At 30.8% G+C, this 25,195-nt stretch overlaps 2 protein-coding genes and 1 long non-coding RNA gene across 10 annotated transcripts; 1 reads left to right on the plus strand and 2 right to left on the minus strand.

The window, feature by feature from the left end:
- Nucleotides 1–1,056: 1,056 nt before the first annotated feature.
- Nucleotides 1,057–2,553, plus strand: LOC111376625. Its single transcript, XR_002699511.1, has 2 exons — nt 1,057–1,284; nt 2,156–2,553. It is a non-coding gene; the product is annotated as an uncharacterized LOC111376625 (long non-coding RNA).
- A 3,453-nt stretch (nt 2,554–6,006) lies between these two features.
- LOC111376627 (putative pentatricopeptide repeat-containing protein At5g43820) lies at nt 6,007–9,256 on the minus strand. 6 transcript variants are annotated; one of them, XR_002699518.1, is made up of 2 exons: nt 7,857–9,256; nt 6,007–6,663 (listed from the first exon to the last, which is right to left on the minus strand). XR_002699518.1 is itself a non-coding variant. In XM_022999597.1 (2 exons), the coding sequence occupies exon 1, from the start codon at nt 9,250–9,252 to the stop codon at nt 8,119–8,121; it is 1,134 nt and encodes a 377-aa protein (XP_022855365.1). In that variant the 5' UTR covers nt 9,253–9,256; the 3' UTR covers nt 6,007–7,969; nt 8,080–8,118. The 6 variants fall into 6 exon arrangements, 1 of the variants encoding a protein (XP_022855365.1); XR_002699514.1 differs by having other exon boundaries at nt 6,007–7,754; XR_002699515.1 differs by having other exon boundaries at nt 7,623–9,256.
- Nucleotides 9,257–9,273: 17 nt separating this feature from the next.
- On the minus strand, nt 9,274–12,129 carry LOC111376626 (putative pentatricopeptide repeat-containing protein At5g43820). Of its 3 annotated transcripts, none has more exons than XR_002699513.1 (2): nt 9,875–12,129; nt 9,274–9,423 (listed from the first exon to the last, which is right to left on the minus strand). XR_002699513.1 is itself a non-coding variant. In XM_022999596.1 (2 exons), exon 1 carries the CDS (start codon nt 11,808–11,810, stop codon nt 10,137–10,139), a length of 1,674 nt encoding a protein of 557 aa, XP_022855364.1. In that variant the 5' UTR covers nt 11,811–12,129; the 3' UTR covers nt 9,430–9,987; nt 10,098–10,136. The 3 variants fall into 3 exon arrangements, 1 of the variants encoding a protein (XP_022855364.1); XR_002699512.1 differs by lacking the exon at nt 9,274–9,423 and adding an exon at nt 9,430–9,772; XM_022999596.1 differs by lacking the exon at nt 9,274–9,423 and having other exon boundaries at nt 9,430–9,987; nt 10,098–12,129.
- Between the last annotated feature and the right edge of the window lie 13,066 nt (nt 12,130–25,195).

A 25,195-nucleotide genomic window follows, 5' to 3' on the forward strand; every position in this document is an offset into this window, starting at 1 on the left:
AATAAAAGGAGCAAAACAAACCGCTTAGTAAGATAGGACAAACTACTTGTAATAAATCTGCTAGACTTGGCCTTGTTATTGAAGTGTCTTGCCACTCTATTTTTATAAGACACGACCCATATGATAGCTTATCAAACAACCTAAACACAAATCAAAAATCATTCACATATTGCCCCCAGGGCACATTTCCAAGTGGTAAAAGAGGAGGGTGGAGAAATCCAGCTTTGCTTGAGGCTGCTGCGTCAAGGGTTCGAATCCTAAAATATGGATTTGGCTCTTGGGTAAGTGCAAGTGTACAAGCAACCTTCCATCCTGTACCCTTGGAGACATAACCTGCGATTTACCTCCCTCACGATGCTCCAGAGCAGGAGTGGTGGGGGACCCTTAAGGTTAGGGTTTAACCTTTTAAAAATCATTCACATATTAAATTCATAAATGCACAATAAAAGGTAATCTCAAATTTTCAAAATCTTCTTTATATATATTGCCATGTCTGTATGTATTTGCTCTAATGCTGTCTCTTCCATTATTGTTTTAACTTTAGTTGAATACATTTAATGATTATTAGAATTTTAGTTAAACACAAATTCTAAAAAAAGATAAAAGATCCAATTTTTTTAAACTAAAATAAATATTAGTGATGAATATATTTTTATTTAATTATATATATGTTTATTTAAGTAAATTTAATTTTATACTAACCACCGGTAATGTGTTATATTAATTTATTATTGGATAAAGATTTTATGGGTCCCAAAATTTGAATTAAAATTTTTACCTACCAATGAATTAATATGACACATTATCAGTGTTTAGTATAAATTGAGCACCAGTACTCATTATATCATTCATCATTTAACAAGAGGAAATTGCACCCAATGTCACTTTTTAGATTGACATTTTAAAAAATGTTACATGTTAATGCTTTTTTGCAAGAATGTCACTTTTGGACTTTTTTTATCCTTCTAAAAAATTTAAATACCTTGTATATCCTTAATTAAAGCTGATTTTATTAGATGAAAAAGTAATACAAAAAGTGCAAAAATATCACATCAAACCACTCACCACCACTTTTTAAACCCATTCTCCAATATTGTACGTAACCCCATTTTGCAATTGCATTTTCAAAACCTATTTTCACGTAAAATAGTGAAGAAGAATTTAAAGAATTTACATCCTACAATAACCACTTCTCCATCTCACGATCGACAACCCACACCTAATCGGAATACATTTCAAGTTCAATATCCGACAATTCATATTTGGCTCCAACTTCAAATTGAGGTAAATATCATTTTAATTTTTTTAGATTTAAATGTTTTGAATAATTTGTGCTGTATTTGTGTTACGATTGGTTGCAATTTGATGTTGAGGGGAAAAAATTAATACAAAGGGTTTCAATTTAATAAGCGATCATATTCAAATTTCAAAAAAAAAAAAGAAAAAAAAGAGAGATTTTCAAGCATTTTCCATGTAATGATGCGTAGAATTTTTTGGTTTGAGAAAAATCTAGAATTTTTTCTTTAGTTATTCCCCTTTTTATTTGGTGTTTTCCTTTCTATTTATAAGCCTTTTCATTTATCTATACATTTTAATACTTTTTACCTGGTCATTGATTCAATTTTGGATGAATAAGGAGTTATGTTTGTTATGTGATTAAGTTTTCTCAAATACTTAATTATTTGATTTGTAAGTACAATAATTTAAATGCATATGATGGGAGTTTTTTTATCTTTTACTGACAGTGAACTATTGAATTGATTTATGGTCAATTCACATGTCGTTTGGATAAAATTTTTGAGTTCAATTTAAATGTGGGCTGAATTTTTGAGTTGATATGTTTTTAAATTTGATGTAATGTGGTTAAATATGAGGATTCAAATATCTAATTCATGTTAGCATATGGAGAATTCACATGTAGTTCTTATGGAACCCATCTGTCGAGAATCAAGATAGACTATGATTCTTGACAATTATGATGTGAAATTCTAGACGGTTATTGTTTCTGGACAGTTATGATATAATGTCAAACTTGTTTCATTTGCTCTTCTACGTATGTTACGAAGTAAATGTATTACATATCATCACTTGACCTTTGGTATTTGTTCATGTTACTGGTTTTTGAATGGATTGACAAATTATGATGTCATTGGAGGAGTGCCTGAAGGGTACATCGATGCCGTCTTCTTGTAAAAGAGTTGCATCAGAGGTGCCCTCAAATGCTATCAATCCAATTGAAAATGAAGAAGTGGTGGTGACAAAGAAGCAACGCTCGATGCAAATTTGAGTATCGTCTACTTTGAATCGAACTCCATACATTAGGAGCAGTAAAAAGAGAGGACAATATGAAATAATTGAAATTTGTTTAACGGAAAACGATGTCGTCCATTTTTGAAAGGTTAAGAATAGTGGACCTGTTCGGGTTATGAAACTTAAGTATATAATCTTTGTACTTTGATCATGGAAAATGTTGTGTAACTTATTTTAATATTTGTGTAGTATACGAAAATATAATTGTTTAGCCAGTTGTATAGCTTGATTTTGTAACTGTTACTAGTTGTGTATTATAATCATGGTCGAGTTTAGGTATATTCAGCCCAAGTACAAAAAATTACACGGACTTGTCTTTTTTTTTTTTCAATTTAATCGACCGTCCTAATTTGAACTCTTGATTAAGCAAAAATATGTGAATTTCACCCGGATGATTTGAATGCCACAAGATTTAAATCCTGATAAGTTCATAGATTGTCCAATTGAAGAACACATGAAGAAAACAATAAAAGTCTCTCAATAATAATAATACCAAAAAGTTGCAATACAATGAATAATAATGAGTATTTATACTAAAATCCTAAGATATGATAAAAACGTGCATATTCTCCAAAATATGCTAAAATTATGGAAAGAAATAAATTCTAAAAGGAAAATTCACGAAATTTGAAAGAATCCTCCCCGAAATAGACCCATGCGGTGGCATGGTTCAATTCCATGCGGCCGCATGGAACAATCAAGTTTAGTCGATTGACGCCCTGCCCCTATCTGTGTGACCGCAAGAGGTGGAGAACTATGCGGTCGCATGGTTCTTCACTTCGGCTTCGTTTTTGTTCAGTTTTAACACATTGATCCAAACTTCTTTGGCCTTCGATCCCAATATGAAACTTGCTCCATTTTGAATCCCGATCATGGTTTCATCAACGGTTACCTTGACAAGCAATCCCAATGCCTCTTTCCCTCGCTTTATCCTCGATTGCATCATCGGTCCACTGTCGACTATCAATGGATTTTTCTTCGGGCTTGACGTTGGACTTGACTTCAACGCTTGCATGTCCTGGATCACATCACGTCCTGTATGATATAATGACCATCCCTCACTTGAAGTGCTGAAAAGTTGTATGATATGGAAATCCAATAAATAAATTTGAATCAAGTTAGTGATTCATTTATATTAATCGATCATCTTGTTATGACTATTGTATCCACGCAATGATTGTATACCCGTCATATTGTCTAGTTTGGTACCAACCGTTATGCCTGATTATTTTGTTTTGTGTAAAATTTACCAACATACAACTGTTGAAAATTTGAGAGCTTATTTGTTAGTGCCGACAATTTAACAACTGTTAGTAAATGAAATATTATGTTTTGCATTGTTGTAGTTGTGTTTGTAATTAATCTGAAGCACAACGATAGTAAAAGTAAAATAATAATACAATATAAACAACGAAAGTTGTTATTGTCATGTACAAAATAGAAATTAAAGCCCGATTCCATCATTGAGCTTCATCTTCGCATATTTTGACTGGAGGTATATTCATATTCAGAACTTTGAACTTCAATTCGATTTTAGTAGATGGATCATGAATACGAAGCTTTTCAATCAATCGTAACACAAGTCCTGCTACAGTGATATCACTTGGAACTAAGAGTATAGTGATTTTGTTCTCTCTCACTTTCACTCATCATCTACATGCACTAGATTTTTCCTGTTCGACAGAATGAATCTCAGATTATTAGTCATACTTAAAATATTGAGATAGCAAAACATTCAAGACAATCATAACATTAGAGTTTATTAATATGCAATTGACACTGACGAATAAATTATACCAAACAATAGCAAACAGGTGAATACAACAGTTGAAATGTCGAGCTCGACATTTCATCTATCAAATTCCAATACATTTTTTTAAAACATTTTTAACTATCAATTTTTACAGTCTGCTATATCATTTAAGAATTGTAAGTGGAATACATTCTTCATAGTATTAATTGTGTTCATCAATGCTTAACTACGAAATGACAAAAACTCCAGATTTTATGGGGAACATTTCATTCATTCAAGATTATATACAAATTCAAACCTAATGAATGAATAATAATTTACAAGATGACACGTTTGACTATATAATGTTTCACGTACATTCATCATCCACTTGGAACTATGATTGAAATGATCTTGTTTCCTTGTCACTTCCATTCATCATATACATGGACAAATTCACCCCCATGCAAAACAATGAATCTCGGATTTCTACTCATGCCTAAAAATTTGAGATACCAATCATAACCATTCAACACTATACTAAATAGAATTTTAATAACATACAAGTGGCAACTACGAATAAATTATACAAAACGGTAACAAACGAATGAAATCGACAGTTTATCTGTCATTCCGGACATTTACTACCTATCGAGTTTGACATTTAACTGTCGATCTATACCGTTCAATTCAACAATTGAACTATCTATATTTACGGTTGGCATCTGATGGAAATCAATTATAGGGTGTTTGGGAGACATTTTTATGTAAAAATGTATTTTTGAATAGTAAATTAATGAAAAATGTGCAGTTGAAAAATATGAAATTTTTTTTTATTTACGTGTAATATTATTTTAATAAAGAACGTGTGGTTGAAAAGAAGAAAGAGAAAAAAATGGGTACCCAACGAAGCCTTAATGGGTATGATTGGACTACAATTATTATAGTATTAAATATATTCATCAATACTCAACTACCATATGATAAAAACTTCGTAAATTACTTAAACAATGCTTCATTAAATAGGGAATCTCCAACAAGTTTTTATAGAGAATATTGTCATTTTAAAAAAATTGCAAAAACAATCAAAGTGGTTGGATAAAAAAATTGCAAATAATTATGAAGGGTTGTATTTAGCAATTCCACATTAGTAAGTTGTAAGATAAAAACATTAAACAATGTATAAATACTAACCTCTGAAACTTAAAGATGAATCAATGAAAAACGCTACAAATATTTGTGTTTTTTTTAGACTAATTATCATTCATCCACATAACAAAAGATTATGAAATAATTTTATTTATTTATTAACACTTCTATTAGATAATATATAATGGAAAATGATAGTTTGCCAGGGTCATTTGTGGCCAGACTATCTCTTAAACAAGGGAGCTCACACCCATTTTTTTTAAAGACAAAAAAATCTACACTCTCTTAGTCTGGTTAGAGTCTGTGCAAATGACCTTGACAGACTAGCATAATCCATATATAATAGAATTAAACGTAGGATTTTCTTACATGTGTCAATTATCAAATCATGACATTAATTAACATTAAATGCACCTCAAAAAGGTAATTACAAGGGTATTGTGGACAATTTGCATTCAAAATAAGACATTTTTTAGCACATTTTTAAAAAGGGACAATTTTTTTTGACAATTGATAATGTAGAGGCATCTAGGCCTAATTATATGTTATTTAGCCCCTGTTAAGAAAAGAAATTTGGAAAAATGAAATTTTGAATTGTGATTTTTTAAGAATGCGTTGTTAAATAATAGAAAAAAATTTAGTTTATATGCAAAATATTTATTGTGCGAATGTTTAAATAAAAATGAGTATGACTAATAAATAATTTCAAAATAAAGAGAGTCCAACGGAAACTTACTACAGGGGACTAATGCTTAGCGAGGTAGTAAAGACTTGGAGATGCAAGTTAGACTTAAACGACCGATCAACATCATCCATTAGTAAATATTTGCTTGACACTTAAATTATATCAAGTAAAACGTTTGGAGTGAAATCCACAAAAGCTCAGATGTGTTTGCCTCATAACCTATATATTAATTTGTATATCTGAAATTCAGAGCACCAAACCTTTTGTTTCTGCAAATTGCATTTTATTTTGATGTCTATTCTGTCTATTTGAGCATGTTGTAGTTTTGGATGTCAGCGTTGCACAATATGGTATGCCTTTCCTCTCGATGTGATTGAACATAAGAGTGACAAGGAATACATACTTCACAGCCTCGTCTCCTCCCATAACCATAGTACCAGTAATACAACCAGATTACTTCTCAAGACTCTCATCATTTAAACCATAATCCGAGGAAGCTAAAGTTGGCCCATCAAGTTATGGTTGTAAACATGCGTTATCTGAACCATTGACCATCTGAATCGAACCCACAAAATTCATAACAGTCAGTTTAACTTTCAAGGAAAATAAAACCTCGGCATCTCCTCTATTCATGCCATGAAGCCGTTCATGAATATTAAAGTGAAGAACCTGAGACTAAAGAAGTACATTAGTTCAATAGAGAGTTATTTCATCTTCTGGGCAACTCACTTGTTTAAACCGGTCTTGCATAGCACCAAAATCAATTGGGATGTTTCTAGCTTGAGTACTGTTCATGACGGCATAGAGAAAGAAAATTTAGTTTCAACTTTAAAATGCATGTGCTGATTTGATAAAATCATCGATTCAGACTTTTCACTGATCCAGACCATCTCATATCTCATATTAGATGTGGAGGAGGTTAATACAAAATGAACACACACTTGCTCAATAACATCACAAAGGCAAGCTAAGATTTAAGAAAATCACAGTGAGTTATGGATTCATTTAAGCCATGAATTAGAGTCTATTTAGCAAAAGTAAAGAATTTAATATCAAAAAGAAATTATATGTACTGTAAGTGACTAAATAAATCGTGCAAATTATGAAGTTTGTCAAAACATCAGAAAATATTCAAGGCAGTCCAGTTAAATGACTAATGAAATATCTCTGTCCTCTAGATTTCTTTAATTGCCAAGGAATTCACTTACCTCATATTATGATTATTTGTCAGTATTATTCACCTGATCATATCAATCAATCGGTGAACCTATTGGTGGAATTTAAGAAACAAATGGACAAAACAAAATAACAACCTAATAATCAAGTCCTTGTAAAAATGCAGTGACAAAGTTTTCAAATTCGAGTTTCAAACAGAAAGGGTTCAACTGTTCAAGTAATTTCCTGATCTTTAAATTCTTATGGAAGCATAACTGGAGCCTGCCCAATGAGATGATCCCAGCATTTCCAGTGGTGAAAATGATATCCACTGAAGATACATGATGCTCCATTAAGCACTTCCTGGCACATATCTAAAACACAAGGAATGATATCTTTTATTTAATTTTCAAACAATACTGCATCTGCGAAGCACAGAACAGCATTCAATCGGGGCCAGTATATTGTGTAGACCACTACATTAACTTGAAAATTTAATTACACAAAGAGTCAATAAAGCATTAGAAAACAACAAAGGCACAATAAATGATGCACAGAAAATACATGCCCTGACCCTTTTGATGCCCTGACCCTTTTGATGATATCTTGGTAACTTCAGTGAAAGGCCATCAGGTATGTAATTAAATCCATTTCTTGCAACAGCAATTCTGAACTTAATCATCATAAAACTCAGGCACATTCTTTTCCTACGCTACCAGGTAGCTGCAGTCAATAAAATAAGTCATGCAGTTGGAAAAGCAGAACAATTCAATGCTGCTAACGAAACAATTTTTGGCATCGAACAATATTGACTGTGTTAAATACCTGATCATCAGGATAAATGTAACTAAGCAGAAGAGGGTCAGATAGCCATGAACCCAAGATCTCCGAATCGTGCTTATAGTAAAGCAGCAAGCTTGAGAGACTAGTGCCTTCGTCTGATAGTCAGTAGTTGTGGTTCAATTGTTATATCTAAGCTTCCGTGTGGACCATAGAACTTGAAGAAAGATGATCCTTCTTATTCAATAAGAATCCAGATAAATATTACCTGAAACAGCTGCCATCACCAACCTACAGATGCAAAAGATCAAAAGTGCCACCCTTTAGCCCGCCAATATCTTTGTGCATTTTCATTGACACGAGCGTTCTTTAACTTCAGGAAAAGCTTATATGCTATTTCTACTTTATTTGAAGCCAGCAGTTTATTATTCAGTTTGCTACAAATAAGCTTGCTAGGGAAAAATCCCTTGTGCAGAGATTCCTCCATGACTAGGACAGCAGTTTCAAGCTGCCCCGTGTTACAGAGGCCATTGATAACATACTCATAAGCCTGCATATCACAAGAATAGCCACTTTCTTGCATCTCCTCCCATATATTCAGCAGCATCCCACACTTCCCAAACCTAGATAACCGCATAAGCAAGAGCTTATAGGCAGTCAGTGATATTCTGCATCCAACTTTTCTTGCCTTATTATATATCATCAAGGCAGCATGAGGCGGACCATAGCCACACAAAGGTTCAATGAACGTGGTGAGAGTACCTGCTGTAGGAATGATCCCTCGAGCTAGCATTTCATCAAACAGTTCGATAGCGTCTGAAACTCTTTTAACTTTAAGAAATGCAGCTATTATTCTAGCATAAGTATCCATATTTGGCTCATAATTATTACTCAACATCCGCTTATAATATTTCAAGCCTTCATCAATATCTCCAACAGCAATAAAATTAAAAACCATTGCATTATAAACCCCAGTACTTAGCATAGTTCGTTTCTCCTCAAAGTACTCAAAGATCTTAACAGCGTTATCAACACGACCAGATCTCCCCAAACCCTCAAGAATATAACTGTAAGTTACACAATCATGCTCAACTCCATCGTTCACCATAACTTTCAAGAATTTCTCAACTTCACTAACTCTGCCAAACTTGGACCACCCACCTATGATAATATTATAAGTCTCGCTGTCAGGTTGTACTTTCTCTTTCATTCTGTTAAATAGTGAACTTGCAGTGCCCACAAATGATCGTTGACATAAGCACTGCAAAATAACATTCAACGTCTCCACATTAACTTTTAAACCATATTTCTCCAGTTCCCCGAAAATTTTAATAGCTTTAGAAACTTGTCGAGCACGAACATAACTATCCAGAACAATGAAAAGGGTTTTGGGATTAGGGTTCACTTCCTTAGCTCTCATATCATTTAATATTTCCATCATATACATAAAAAATTAGAAAGGGTTCAACTGTTCAAGTAATTTCCTGATCTTTAAATTCTTATGGAAGCATAACTGGAGCCTGCCCAATGAGATGATCCCAGCATTTCCAGTGGTGAAAATGATATCCACTGAAGATACATGATGCTCCATTAAGCACTTCCTGGCACATATCTAAAACACAAGGAATGACATCTTTTATTTAATTTTCAAACAATACTGCATCTGCGAAGCACAGAACAGCATTCAATCGGGGCCAGTATATTGTGTAGACCACTACATTAACTTGAAAATTTAATTACACAAAGAGTCAATAAAGCATTAGAAAACAACAAAGGCACAATAAATGATGCACAGAAAATACATGCCCTGACCCTTTTGATGCCCTGACCCTTTTGATGATATCTTGGTAACTTCAGTGAAAGGCCATCAGGTATGTAATTAAATCCATTTCTTGCAACAGCAATTCTGAACTTAATCATCATAAAACTCAGGCACATTCTTTTCCTACGCTACCAGGTAGCTGCAGTCAATAAAATAAGTCATGCAGTTGGAAAAGCAGAACAATTCAATGCTGCTAACGAAACAATTTTTGGCATCGAACAATATTGACTGTGTTAAATACCTGATCATCAGGATAAATGTAACTAAGCAGAAGAGGGTCAGATAGCCATGAACCCAAGATCTCCGAATCGTGCTTATAGTAAAGCAGCAAGCTTGAGAGACTAGTGCCTTCGTCTGATAGTCAGTAGTTGTGGTTCAATTGTTATATCTAAGCTTCCGTGTGGACCATAGAACTTGAAGAAAGATGATCCTTCTTATTCAATAAGAATCCAGATAAATATTACCTGAAACAGCTGCCATCACCAACCTACAGATGCAAAAGATCAAAAGTGCCACCCTTTAGCCCGCCAATATCTTTGTGCATTTTCATTGACACGAGCATTCTTTAACTTCAGGAAAAGCTTATATGCTATTTCTACTTTATTTGAAGCCAGCAGTTTATTATTCAGTTTGCTACAAATAAGCTTGCTAGGGAAAAATCCCTTGTGCAGAGATTCCTCCATGACTAGGACAGCAGTTTCAAGCTGCCCCGTGTTACAGAGGCCATTGATAACATACTCATAAGCCTGCATATCACAAGAATAGCCACTTTCTTGCATCTCCTCCCATATATTCAGCAGCATCCCACACTTCCCAAACCTAGATAACCGCATAAGCAAGAGCTTATAGGCAGTCAGTGATATTCTGCATCCAACTTTTCTTGCCTTATTATATATCATCAAGGCAGCATGAGGCGGACCATAGCCACACAAAGGTTCAATGAACGTGGTGAGAGTACCTGCTGTAGGAATGATCCCTCGAGCTAGCATTTCATCAAACAGTTCGATAGCGTCTGAAACTCTTTTAACTTTAAGAAATGCAGCTATTATTCTAGCATAAGTATCCATATTTGGCTCATAATTATTACTCAACATCCGCTTATAATATTTCAAGCCTTCATCAATATCTCCAACAGCAATAAAATTAAAAACCATTGCATTATAAACCCCAGTACTTAGCATAGTTCGTTTCTCCTCAAAGTACTCAAAGATCTTAACAGCGTTATCAACACGACCAGATCTCCCCAAACCCTCAAGAATATAACTGTAAGTTACACAATCATGCTCAACTCCATCGTTCACCATAACTTTCAAGAATTTCTCAACTTCACTAACTCTGCCAAACTTGGACCACCCACCTATGATAATATTATAAGTCTCGCTGTCAGCTTGTACTTTCTCTTTCATTCTGTTAAATAGTGAACTTGCAGTGCCCACAAATGATCGTTGACATAAGCACTGCAAAATAACATTCAACGTCTCCACATTAACTTTTAAACCATATTTCTCCAGTTCCCCGAAAATTTTAATAGCTTTAGAAACTTGTCGAGCACGAACATAACTATCCAGAACAATGAAAAGGGTTTTGGGATTAGGGTTCACTTCCTTAGCTCTCATATCATTTAATATTTCCATCATATACATAAAAAATTTTCTCCTGCCTAATGCTTTAAGAATTATATGATAAGTACATATATCGTTAGGTATATTAGGCTGCTCGATAGCCCAATCAAAGAACATTACCATCGCCTCACCACACAAATTCCCTCTATTCACTACTTCTGAGAAAACGTCCATGCTTACTTCCACGCCAACACTGCTTAATGCGTTTCTAATTGCAGTCTTACTTCGAAGTTTATGCAGAAAAATTCCCCGTAATTTCTCTTCAGGAGCTAAAAAATCATCGACGGCCCTAATTTCTAAATGTTTGTCCGGTAAACTTCCGGTAATTGGCTGGAAAATTAATGGATCTCGGTTGATTGGTAAAATATCTGAGAGCTGATTCAGTATACAGGATTCATCGATGTTATTGGGATTTTTAATATGGGTTTCTGATTGTTGGTTGGAAATATAATTTGACGGAATTTCTAGGGTTGAAAATGGAAACATAGACATTGGAGAGTAAAGGTATAGTGATACGTGTGTTGTAGTGGTTGATTGTAACCTTTTGAAGAACATTTTGCAATTCCCTGGAATCAAAATTTGACTGTGGTGCCGGTTAGAAATCCAGGCTTGCAGCTGGTCCTTCCGCTGGCGTCCTGGTCTACTCTCTGCACTGCCCCACTTTTGCTCTCTGGCAGAATCCTGCAACTGCCATCAGAATTTTCACCGCAAACACACTTGAAGCATCGCCTAATTTTGGTTTCCAGCTCAGGTGACAGCGTCGGAGGTGGCCTACGGTGTTAGGGGTGGAATTGAAGAAGATATTTTGCCACCTCGCACTTCATTAGCCTGGCTTTCATTAAAAGAGCGTAGTCGCTCGCTCGCTCCATACCGAAGTGTGATTTCATGTATTAACGCGTTAGTTCTTTATTTCATATATTTAGCCCCATTTGACCCTCATTTTTTGTAATGAAAATGAGAAGAATAGTATTTTATTGAAAAAATGAGTAATTGAAAAAGAAGGAAAATTTTTCGATTTACTTATAATATTATTTTATGGAAGATTGTGTGGTTGAAAATAAGAGAAAGAAAAATAGAATGTAATATAATGTAATTTAATGAGAACCAAACATGGGTTAAATCACTATTTATCGTATGTATGTTACGTTGGACGATTATTACAATGAGTATATGCCCCTGTTTGGCCCTCATTACGGGGAAAATTTAATGTATAAAATAGTGTTTTTTGAAAAATGAGTGGTTGAAAAAGAAAGAAAAATTTTCGATTTACGTGTAATATTATTTTATAGAAGATTGTGTGGTTGAAAATAGGAGAGAGAAAAATAGAATGTAATGTAATGTAATTTAATGAAAATCAAACAAGGGCTATATATATATTGAAAATAGGATAGAGAAAAATAGAATATAATATAATGTAATTTAATGAGAGCCAAACATGGGTTAAATCACTATTTATCATATGTATGTTACGTTGGACGATTATTACAATGAGTATATATATATGGCCCAGGTGGAGAAGAGTAGAAGTGAAAATGGACAAAATGTTTTAAAATGAAGATAATTTTATTGATAATTGAAAATTGAAATACAAATATCGAAATGAACTTGGAATTACACGATTGAAAGATAAAGATTGAAAAATACAGACAATAAAACAATACAAGGATTTCTTAAACATCTTGAGAATGATTTATCTCCTGTTAAATCAACTCTGAGGAAATCTTGAACCCTTGATCTGCTTTTATTTTTGAAATTTTGAGCTCCGAACTTGAAAATTTCTTCAATTTGAAGAAGGAATATTGAATTATGGTTTTTTTTTTTTAACTTTTAAACCGTCCATTTGCAAAATTCATTCAACCACAAGAAAAGTCTTCAATAATCTTTTCTTTATTTCCCACTTTGAAAAATTGATATCAACTTTAAGTCACCATTTGATACCACCGTGATAATTCCAACTTTATTTCTTAAAAGTTGGTAAAGCTGGAAGAAATAATTTATTAGGCGGTAGACACATTTTGAACATAATATTTTTTGATTTTTGGGCCGTATATAAATATAATTTATCAAAATAACTAGGTCCATGTAGTCATTTTTATTTTTCTTGAGCTAAGAGATCATCAGTATCAATCCCATAGCAGTCATCACCATTGTCTATACTTTGAGAGTAATTTGAATCAGCATCTGATTTAGTTCTTTTTGAAAAAAAATTCAGCAAGATTGACAATTTTTTCTGAAATTGCCGTTAATTCTTTTGGAGTTTTGAATTGAAATAACATAGCTAATAATCTAAATTTTTAGTTAGAAAATCAGCTTGTTTTTCTTGATCTTTCTTTGAGAATTTTGGTATTTCCAAATTTCTTTGTTATTGAATCCATGAATTTACTGCCTTGGAACAACAATTTGTTTTGGAATTTTGACCACCATTTTATTTTGAATATGCGAACAATCTTTTTGACAACATATTCTTGTTCAGCTTGGAGAAGTAAGAAATCCCAACAAAATATCCAGGATACTTTGAAATTTTGAGCAAATTGTAATAAAGGATTTTCTTGAGGCTACAAAAAAGATTTTGCCTCCCTTTTGAAGCATTCATAACTTTGGTGAGTGAGACTGGACAAAATATTTTCCTCAAGGCCAAAGTATATAAATCAAGTTTGAAACCATTTTGAAAAAACAGGATTACAAGATTGATGGAACAAAATAAACCATAAATGAGTTACTGGTCTAATAAAGAATACAATGAACCAGGCAGTCTTGTAATCAAGATAATAAAAATGTTCAAATTTACCATTAGGTAAATTCATACGTTTTTCTTCCCAAGGTTCTATCCCCGGTCTTCATAAGACCAAACTTTAAGAATTGAAATTTTTGAAAAATTTAGATCTTTGGAATCTTTTGGAGTGTGAGTAATAATGGCTAATTTTGTTTTTGTGAGAATAGCTTCATAGAAATCACGATTCTTTTTTATATTGTTTGGTAGGTAATGAAGTTAGATGCAAAAATATTCGAAGGACAAACTTCAAGAGAAGAATATTTTTGCCATGAACTTTCCATTTCAAGAATTGGATATTGAACATTTTTGGTAAAATATTTGAAATTGGTTGAAGGGTTGATTTCTGGAAATTTTCCAATACCTGTTTGAACAGCTTTTTTGAAATTGGTAATTTTTGACTCATAGACTTCATATGGATGAGGAGCTAATTTTGAAGCAATGGTCTTATTTTGAGAGGAGGAACGTGCATACGAATTTGAAATATAATCTTCAATTGAAAGAAGAGGAATATTAACTTTCTTATTCTTTTTTCCTTCAACTTTTGAGAATTTCATCACACACTCAATTCTCTCAAGATTGTATAAATTCTCTCGTAAAAAAGTATACCAAGTAATTTGATTTTTCCTATATATAGTATTTTGAAATCAAAACAAGAAAAATAGCTTGCCATCTAGCAAAGATTTGTTTTGAAACAAGATTTTTCACATCTTTTTGTAAAACATCTTTTGATACTTTGTAATTAGTTTTGAGAATAAATTCTTTATTAATTAAATCATTTTGAAATTTTGAAATACATAAAACTATTGATAAAATTTCTTTTTTGATAGTAGAATAATTCTTTTGAGGGCCAGTCCATACACCACTATGGAACCTAACCAACTGTCCTTGACTTGACTCTATTGAAAATTTGAACATGTTCAAAATCCTATTCCTGCTTCTATTCAAACAATTCCTAATCAAATTCTTATTTTTCCTAATAGAAACGTCAAAATGATTTTTAAATGATCTTCCTCTAGGTTTCAAAGATCTTATTCTTCTAGATCCGACTAGTCCAGTTATGCAATCTTTGTTCAGTTGAGCAATTTGAAGTTCATGACTATTAAAATCATTTTATGCATATGATGCATATGTTTGATCAATTTCTTCTTCACTTTGAAAAATATTTGAAGTATTTTCAGATCTATTTCTAAATCTCTGAAACCAAGTTGAAAAAAAGTATATAATTAAATTCAATGAAATTATAACAATTTACCACTGTAAAAACAGTTAAATAAGATAGATTGATGCTTACCAAGCCTACAAACGGGATCATCCTAACACGCCTTCCTCGGTGAACAACGAGCTGGCCAACGTCTATTCAGCAAATATCTCGAAATCAAATCAGATTCTCTTATTTGAATAGTGCCTATAGTGATAAACTACTACAGCCTTCAAGAATTTCAAAAATTTGATATCGGTTAAACCATCTATATTCCAGATAGTTATATCGCTTCCAATTAATTTTGTAGGTATTTTAGCCTTTTGTTCGAAAAGTAAATCAGGAGGAGTATTTTTTGGATAATAAGGAGAAATTTTTGAAATTTGATTTTTTTTTTTGCTTTGAAGTTTATTGATTTTGAGGAATTTCATCATCAATAAATTGAGATTCAATATCGTCAATAGTATTGATGTTATTTGAAGTAGAAGATGATGATATTTTTGATAATTGAGTAGCAAGTTTTTTCAGAACATTAATCCCAATTTTAAGACCATTTTTAGGTTTAGCCTCATGCATGTTTATTAAAACTAGCTCAATAGGCTTAATACCTTTTATAGGCTTGAAACTGGCTCAATAGGCTTAATAAACAAGCATGAGACTAACCTAAAAATGGTCTTAAAACTAAGATTAATGTTCTGAAAGAACTTGCTACTTAGTTATAAAAAATATCATCATCTTCTACTTCAAATAACATCAATACTATTGACGATATTGAATCTTAATTTATTGATGATGAAATTCCTCAAATCAATAAACTTCAAAGAAAAAAAATCAATTTTCAAAAATTTATTGGAAGCGGTATAACTATCGGGAATATAGATGGTTTAACCAAATATCAATTTTTTTAAATTCTTGAAGGTTATAGTAGTTTATCACTATAGGCACTGTTCAAATAGGAGAACCTGATTTGATTTTGGGATGTATGCTGAATAGACGTTGGTCAGCCCGTTGTTAGCCGAGGAAGGCGTGTTAGGGTGGTCCCGTTTGTAGACTTGGTAAGAATCAATCTATCTTTTTTAATTGTTTTTATAGTGGTAAATTGTTATAATTTCATTGAATTTAATTATGTTCTTTTTTTTTTAACTTGGTTTCAGAGGTCTAGAAATATATTTGAAAATATTTCAAATATTTTTCAAAGTGAAGAAGAAATTGATCAAATATCTATATCATATGCATTAAATGATTTCAGTAGTCATGAACTTCAAATTGCTCAAATTGAACAAAGATTGCATAATTGGATTATTCCAAAAGTATAAAAGAATTCTATCTATAAAATACAAAAGTTTGATTTTACTCAAAATTATGTTATCAAAACTTTTGAACAAGCATTATCAATCAAAAATCAAAATGCACGCATCAATTTATTTTCAAAAGAATCAATTGAATCCTACAAGAAGAAATTTAAATATCTTCATGTTGGATTAGTTCAAATTGCTGTTAAACCTTTGTTTACACTTGGGTTAGACATTCCAATTCTCTTAACTCTTCGAGATAAGAGACTTCTTAAATTTGTAAATTTATTATTATATGTTCTAGAGTTAAATCTAGAAAGTGGTCCAATTATTCAAATTGTTATCCAAAATTTTCAATCAATCTTAATGATGGAGCTATTCTTAATGCTCTAAATCTCCATATTCAAATAAAAAATCTCGATTTTGATGATCGTTCAAATACTTTTGCTGTAATATACAGGATATATTACAAACTCATGAATACTCAGCTCAATATTGATACTTTACGTTCATCTCCTAAAGATGAAAGTCTTTTGGTTTAATGTAATCATTTTCATTCAAACACCATGATTCCCAAGAGAATTTCTTGGAATCTTCAAACTCGTGGACTAGAATGAAATTTTAAAAATGTTCAAAATTCTATTCCTGCTTCTGTTCAAACAATTCCTAATCAAATTTTTATTTTTCCCGATGGAAACGTCAAAATGATTTTTAAAGGATCATCTTCTAGGTTTCGAAGATCTTATTCTTTTAGATCCGAAGATAAATCTAGAACTTCCTTTCAATTTGCTAGATTTTTAACATCTTCTCTTACAGGTGTAAATTTTACTCCAAATATTTCAAAACCTCTATATAATGTAAAAGATGCAGAAAAAGAAGAAGAATCAGAACAACCTGAATCTCCAACCTTTTCTGATATATTTTCTTCTCAAAATAAAAGACTTGATCATCAAATTAATATTATTTCTTCAAAAATTGGTAGAAGAAATGAATTCAAAACTGATCAAACTCTTGATATTAAAAGTTTTCGAATAATATTTCGTCAAAATTTTTCAAAAGAAAAAAGAGAATCTTATTGAGACAAATTTTATGAATTCCCTGAATATTTAATTTTTATGAGTGGGTGTATTTCAATATTTTTAACAAAAAACCTACTTTTTCAAAGAAAGAAAAAACTATTCAAACTATAAATATTCCACAGAAGACTTGGACAACTCCTTCTGGAGAGAATATTTAATCTTCTTATCCTCCTTTGCAAGAGATAATAATTCCACGTGTAAGTACTGAAATTCTTGCTTCTTTTTTCAAAAGGATATTTGAAGAACGACCTGATGAATCTCAAGTTGTTGTTAAAGATATCAAAAATATTTAAGTTCAAAATAACTACACAAATGTAGTTCTTCAATCTGTCTGTTTCAACTCAACAGAATTGAAATAAATTTTGAACCGAAACTTCATCCTCCTCAAAATGTATTAAGCTTATTGAGCCAGTTTTAATAAATAGACATGAGGCTAAACCTAAAAATGGTCTTAAAACTGAGATTAATGGTCTGAAAAAACTTGCTACCCAGTGATAAAAAATATCATCTTCTACTTCAAATAACATCAATATTATTGATGATATTGAATCTCAATTTATTGATGATGAAGTTCCTCAAATCAATAAACTTAAAGGCAAAAAAATTCAATTTTCAAAAATTTTTCCTTATTATCCAAAAAATACTCCTCCTGATTTACTTTTCGAACAAAAGGCTAAAATGCCTACAACATTATTTGGAAGTGGTATAACTATCTGGAATAATGATGGTTTAACCGAATATCAAATTTTTGAAATTCTTGAAGGTTATAGTAGTTTATCACTATAGACACTATTCAAATAAAAGAATCTGATTTGATTCTGGAATGTTTGTTGAATAGACGTTGGTCAGCCTGTTGTTAGTCGGGGAAGGCGTGTTAGGGTGGTCCTGTTTGTAGGCTTGGTAAGAATCAGTCTATTTTATTTAACTGTTATTACAGTGGTAAATTGTTAGAATTTCATTAAATTTAATTATGTTCTCTTTTTTAACTTGGTTTCAAAGGTCTAGAAATAGATCTGAAAATATTTCAAATGTTTTTCAAAGTGAAGAAGAAATTGATCAAATATCTGCATTATATGCATCAAATTATTTCAATAGTCATGAACTTCAAATTGCTCAACTGAACAAGGATTGCATAAATGGACTATTCGGATCTAGAAGAATAAGATCTTTGAAATCTAGAGGAAGATCCTTTAAAAATCATTTTGACATTTACATCAGGAAAAATAAGAATTTGATTATGAATTGTTTGAATAGGAGCAGGAATAGGATTTCGAACATTTTCAAAATTTCAATAGAGTCAAGTCAAGAATATTTGATTAGGTTCCATAGTAGTGTATGAACTGACCCTCAAAAGAATTATTTTACTATCAACAAAGAAATTTTATCAATAGTTTTATGTATTTCAAAATTTCAAGATGATTTAATCAATAAAGAATTTATTCTCAAAATTATTGCAAATGGCAAGCTATTTTGTCTTGTTTTGATTTCAAAACACTATATATACAGGGAAAATCAAATTATTTGGCAGACCTTCTCACAAGAGAATTTATACAATCTTGAGATAATTAAGTGTGTGATGTAATTCTCAAAAGTTGAAGGAAAAAAGAAGAAGAAAGTTAATATTCATCTTCTTTCAATTGAAGATTATATTTCAAATTCACGTGCATCTTCCTCCCCTTAAAATACGACCCTTGCTTCAAAATTAACTCCTCATCCATATGAAGTCAATGAGTCAAAAATTACCAATTTTAAAAAAGATGTTCAAACAGGTACTAGAAAATTTCCAGAAATCAACCCTTCAACCAATTTCAAATATTTTACCAAAAATGTTCAATATCTAATTCTTGAAATGGAAGTTCATGGCAAAAATATTCTTCGCTTGAAGCTTGTTTTCGAATATTTTTCCCCCTAACTTCCATTACCTATCAAACAACATCAAAAGGAATCATGAGTTCTATGGGGCTATTCACAAAAACAAAATCAGCCATTATTACTCATACACCAAAAGATTCCAAAGATCCAGATTTTTCAAAAATTTCAATTCTTAAGGTTTGGTCTTATGAAGACTGGGGACAGAAACATTGGGAAGAAAAACGTATGAATATACCTAATGGTAAATTTGAACGTTTCAATTATCTTGATTACAAGACTGCCTGGTTCAATGTATTCTTTTTTAGATCAGTAACTCATTTTTGGTTTATTTTATTCTATCAATCTTGTAATCCTGTTTTTCCAAAATGGTTTCAAACTTGGTTAATATACTTTGGCCTTGAGAAAAATATTTTGCCCAGTCTCACTCACCAATGTTATGAATACTTCAAAAGAGAGGCAAAATCTTTTTTGCAGCCTCAAGAAAATATTTTATTTCAATTTGCTTAAAATTTCAAAGTATCCTGGATATTTTGTTGAGATTTTTTGCTTCTCCAAACTGAACAAGAATATGTTGTTAAAAAGATTGTTCGCATATTCAAAATAAAATAGTGATCAAAATTCCATGAAACAAATTGTTGTCCCAAGGTAGTAAATTCATGGATTCAAGAACAAAGAAGTTTGGGAATATCAAAATTTTCAAAGAAAGATCAAGAAAAGCAAGCTAATTTTCTAACTGAAAAAGCTAGATTATTAGATATACGATCTCAATGCAAAACTCGGGAAGAATTAACGGCAGTTTCAGAAAAAAATTGCCAATCTTGCTGAAGTTTCTTAAAAGAGAACTCAATCAGATGCTGATTCAAATTACTCTCAAAGTACAGACAATGGTGATGACTGTTGTGGGATTGATATTGATGATCTTTTAGCTCAAGAAGAACAAAAATGACTACATGAACCCAATTATTTGGATGAATTATACTCATATAAGGCCCAAAAATCAAAAGATATTATGTTCAAAATGTGTCTACCACCTAATAAATTGTTTCTTCTAGCTTTACCAACTATTAAGAAATAAAGTTGAAATTATTATGGTGGTATCAAAAGGTGAGTTAAAGTTGATATCAAATTTTCTAAGTGGTAGACAAAGAAAAGATTATTAAAGACTTTTCTTGTGGTTGAATTACTTTTACAAATGGATGGTGTAAAAATTTCAAAAAAAGAAATAATTTAAGATTCCTTCTCCAAATTGAAGAAATTTTTAAGTCCGGAGCTCAAGATTTCAAGTATAAAAGCAGATCAAGTGTTCAAGGTCTCCTTAGAGTCGATTTAGTGGGAGATAAATCATTCTCAAGATAGTTTGAGAAATTCTTGTATTCTTTTACTGTCTTTATTTTTCAATCTTTATCTTTCAATCGTGTAATTCAAAGTTCATTTCGATATTTGCATTTCAATTTTCAATAAAATTATCTTCATTTTAAAACATTTGTCTACTTTCACTTCTACTCTTCTCCACCTTGTGCGTGTGTGTGTGTGTAACTTGGAGTCTGTTTCACTACAAAGATAGAATTGAATTGCTTAGAAAACGAATTTCGGGGAATTGAATTGCCTAAAAATTATTTTCATTGGAATTGTAAATTATTGTGTTTAATTAATATAATTTTTCACGTAGAAAATGCTAAAATAAAACTTTTTTTAGTGTTCGTTTGACTTTGTTTTACATGAAAATTGTTAATTAAAATCATATAATTTACTAGTATTGGGAATGAAATTTGTTTCCATTGCCAAAACAATAAATAAATAAAATTCAAAAAAAATATCTATCTTTTGATGTTCGTTTGACTTTGTTTTACATGAAATTGTCAATTAAAGGGAAATATTTTTTTACAGTAATTTTTAGAATCTATTTCCATTGTAAAAAACCAAAAAAAAAAAAGAAATGAAAAAAAATGCTGCTATAGTAACCAAGAATTGGAACCAATTCAAGGAAAATGTGGAAATTTGCTTATGTGGCAAGATAGTTGGAAAATCAATTCCAAGGAAAAAATTGCTATCAAACAAGGTAAAATTGGAAGATGAAATTCCAAGCCATATCAAACACACCCTCATAAAAATGAGAATGAAAAATATAGCCGTTAGGGATCCACACAAGAGAAAGGAAGTCAAATATGGTGGCTTGATGTGATAGATAACGGTTATATTTTTCATTTTTGTGGCTAAAGAATGGGAAACAAACGGGGCAATAATGTGCAAGGGAATATATTCAATTGACACTTTTTTTTGATTTTTTGGGATTTAAAAAATTTAGGAATATTCAATGTAGATTTTTTGAGACTCTCTAAAAGTATGATGTATTCAATTGAGAGTTTTTATAAATTTTCAAGTCTCTAAAAGTTATGGTGTATTCAATTAAAACTTTTTAGAAATTTCTACGAATTTTGGAGTATTCAAATTTTAATAACTTCAAAAGACTTTTATAAAAGCCTTTAGAATACAGACTTTTAAGCAGAAAATACTCATATAAAATTTAAAAATTCATTTCTCATTAATCACAAGAATTTGGGAGACTTTCACAAAAATAAATAAATAAATAAAATTCAATCTTTTTTTCATTTTTCCTTCTACGAACATTAGAGGTATGATTAAAATTTGTTTATTTTATTGATTATATTTATTTCCATTTATCTTTCTATCTCTCTTATTATTTGTCCCTATTTTTATGAAAAAATTAATTTGGGTTCTTGTAACTTTTTTTCCTTTTTTTTTTGTGAAAAATATCTATTTTCTTTATTAAATTATAAAATTTTTTATGAAAAATATATAATTAAATTTAAATATATTTATTTTTATTTATTTTTAAAAGTATATTATATTAATACTATTGAATATTAAATTTAAGGCCTATTTGTGCCCCTTTAATTTCAAAAAATGTATTAGGGAATAGTGATTGGTGTTGAAATGTGTGATTAAAAGGGTATGTATTTTTTATTTATTTATGTGTAGTATTATTTTAATAAAAAATATGTGATTGAAAATGAGTACTGTAAAAAAAATGTAGCAAAATGTGGTAGATTGGTTGACAAACAAAGGTTTCTTGTTATCATAAATATATATAATTTTGATTATTATTTTATTTAATTAAGGCCTTAAATTTTTTTTCTTTTAAATTCTTTGTTTGCCATACGGGAAGAAGAAAGGGAAGGAAAAGGGAAATTGTGGGAACCAAGACCTCATATATAAGAATTGCACACTATTGAATTAGATCCACGTGAATTTTATTTTTAATGAAAGTCTTCAAAAAAAATTTGAATTCTACAAAAGTCTATAAAAATTTTAAAATGATAGCTCATGGAAGTCTATGAATGACTTCTATTAATTTTATACAAAGCTATAAAGATCCATGTAATTTACAGAAATCATCACTTAAAAAAAGTCCATCAAAATTTTTAAAAGTTCTAATTGAATACACCACTCTAAGAATATCTTTCGTAGTTGGGTAGTGTGAAGATACAAAGAAACTGAAAATAAAATTTATATATTATAAAAATGTCCATCTATGTAAAAAGACATAATTACTTAATTCCTCTTTCAATTTATATTTAGCCCTAATTCAATTTTGTCTTTCCTTCTTTCACAGTCAAGTCAACATTTTTATGTAATTATTCTCATTTTTTTTTTATCATCATCTTCTCTCTTTCATAAAACTCTAAAATCTACCATTGTCATTCCTTTGAACAATCATTTGGTTGAACTTAATAACCAAAGTTTACAATGTTCTTGTTGGGCATTTGGAGAAGAAGATAAGGTAATGTTAAATTTCAATATTTTAGATACTTTCTTTTCAAATTTTTCTGAATCATTTTTTCATGTTGTTGTGATTTGTATTTATGGTGTTCATATGTCAATAATGATTTTGGATTCATTTTATCACTAAATTAGAGGTTTGAAATGTGTTGTTTTTCAATATATTCTTATTATCTCTCGTTTTTGAAGTGAAATACATGTTGATAAATACATGTTTGGCTATTCTATTTGTTGTTGTACTATAAAACATACATGTCATTATTTGCTATCCAGAACGACTTATATATCGTTTTCTGCAACCCGGAACGACATACATCTCATTATCAATACTGTAGAAAAGTTTGATATTTGATGAAATTTTAAAAATTTTATGTTGAATTGTAGTTATGGATATATTATAGGTTCAACTTGTTATCTAGTTGAATATGATCAATCAGTTGAAGATTTTTAAAAATGAAAATATGCAGAGAATGATAAAGGGGAAAAAAGCCCTAATTTTGTTTCGAAATTAAATTCTTATTTGGACTTGTATGATAAAGTCAAAGAAGTGTTCAAGGTTTATACAATGTTATACAAAATGGAGACTTCAACTTTTGTCCAAATTTTGTAACTTTTTTATTTGTACTACCTAAAAGTACCAAATGATTTATTACATTTTGTAGTCATTATGCAATTAATTGTGTTGTGTATTGGAACGACCCTCAAAATCATCATGTTGCTTTTTTATTTTATGTTATTGCTTTTATGTTAATGGAACAATATTAATATCATTTTACGTTGATGTGTTTTCTCATTACAGACCAATAACTTTTATATCATATTATTATTATTTTTTTTGGGAATACACAAATGGTATTATAATTGATATTAATTTCGTTCCAATAAAAAAATTGAAATCGTTTTTGATACACAAAAAGATATTGAGATCGTTCCAGTATGAAAATCATAATTTTTCACATAATGACATCGAAATCGTTACTGAGATACAAAACAATATAAAAATCGTTCTAGTATGAAAATTGTAATGCTTCAATGATATTTAAATCATTCTTGAGATACAATATGCATATCATTTAGGTACAAAAGTACTACAACTATACTGATTCACATAACAATATTGAAGTCGTTATAACTAATCAAGATGAATTGAAGTCATTATGCCAAAAATAGTGCATGCATGCATGCATCATTCGTGATTCATAGGATTGACATCGCATCACTTTCACATAACGACCTTGAGGTTGTTCCTACAAAAATAACGACGTTGAACACGTCATGAAATAAAATCGTTTCAGTATATATTTGTCGTCAGTAAAGTTGTTCTATTCCAAAAATAATTATAATGACATCACTATTGTTCTAATGGAAAATTTTCATTGTTGAAGTAGGTCCAATGCAAAATATAATTGAAAAGATTTTGATGTTTCTATTCATATATGATGAAAATGAAATCATTCTGAATGAATTGAAATAACATAACGACATTAGAATTGTTCCAGTATAATTTTTCAACATTGAAGCCTTTCTAGTAAGAAACAAAACTACAATGATATTGATATTGATATTGTTTCTATTCATAGATAATGACGATCATATCGTTTTGGCTCAAAATGCCGATTTGTTCTTTTATGATCATTTGACTTGCCTTGACATACCAAGAATAACTAAAAAAGGTCATCATGTGGGTTCAATTCCACTTAAAAGAAAGTATCCATAACATTATATGTCCCCAGATTTGTTTATCATTTTTGAACTTATCTGATGGACAATAATATACCTATGTTCACTATTTCTAAGTGATTCAAGCATTAGCAACCCGCTTGAATACCTCACTCTATCGACCTATGTATGCCAGAGGTATGCCCAATGGTTATGGATGGTCGAATCAATATCTTGAGTTATAATAATATAACTATCGTTATCTA

The sequence above is a fragment of the Olea europaea genome, unplaced genomic scaffold (genome assembly GCF_002742605.1).
Source record: "Olea europaea var. sylvestris unplaced genomic scaffold, O_europaea_v1 scaffold1534, whole genome shotgun sequence".
NCBI lineage: Eukaryota > Viridiplantae > Streptophyta > Magnoliopsida > Lamiales > Oleaceae > Olea > Olea europaea.

Excerpts from the sequence above, each read along its gene's own strand:
- LOC111376627 (XM_022999597.1), bottom strand. The coding sequence starts at position 9,252 with ATGATGGAAATATTAAATGATATGAGAGCTAAGGAAGTGAACCCTAAT.
- LOC111376626 (XM_022999596.1), bottom strand. The coding sequence starts at position 11,810 with ATGTTCTTCAAAAGGTTACAATCAACCACTACAACACACGTATCACTA.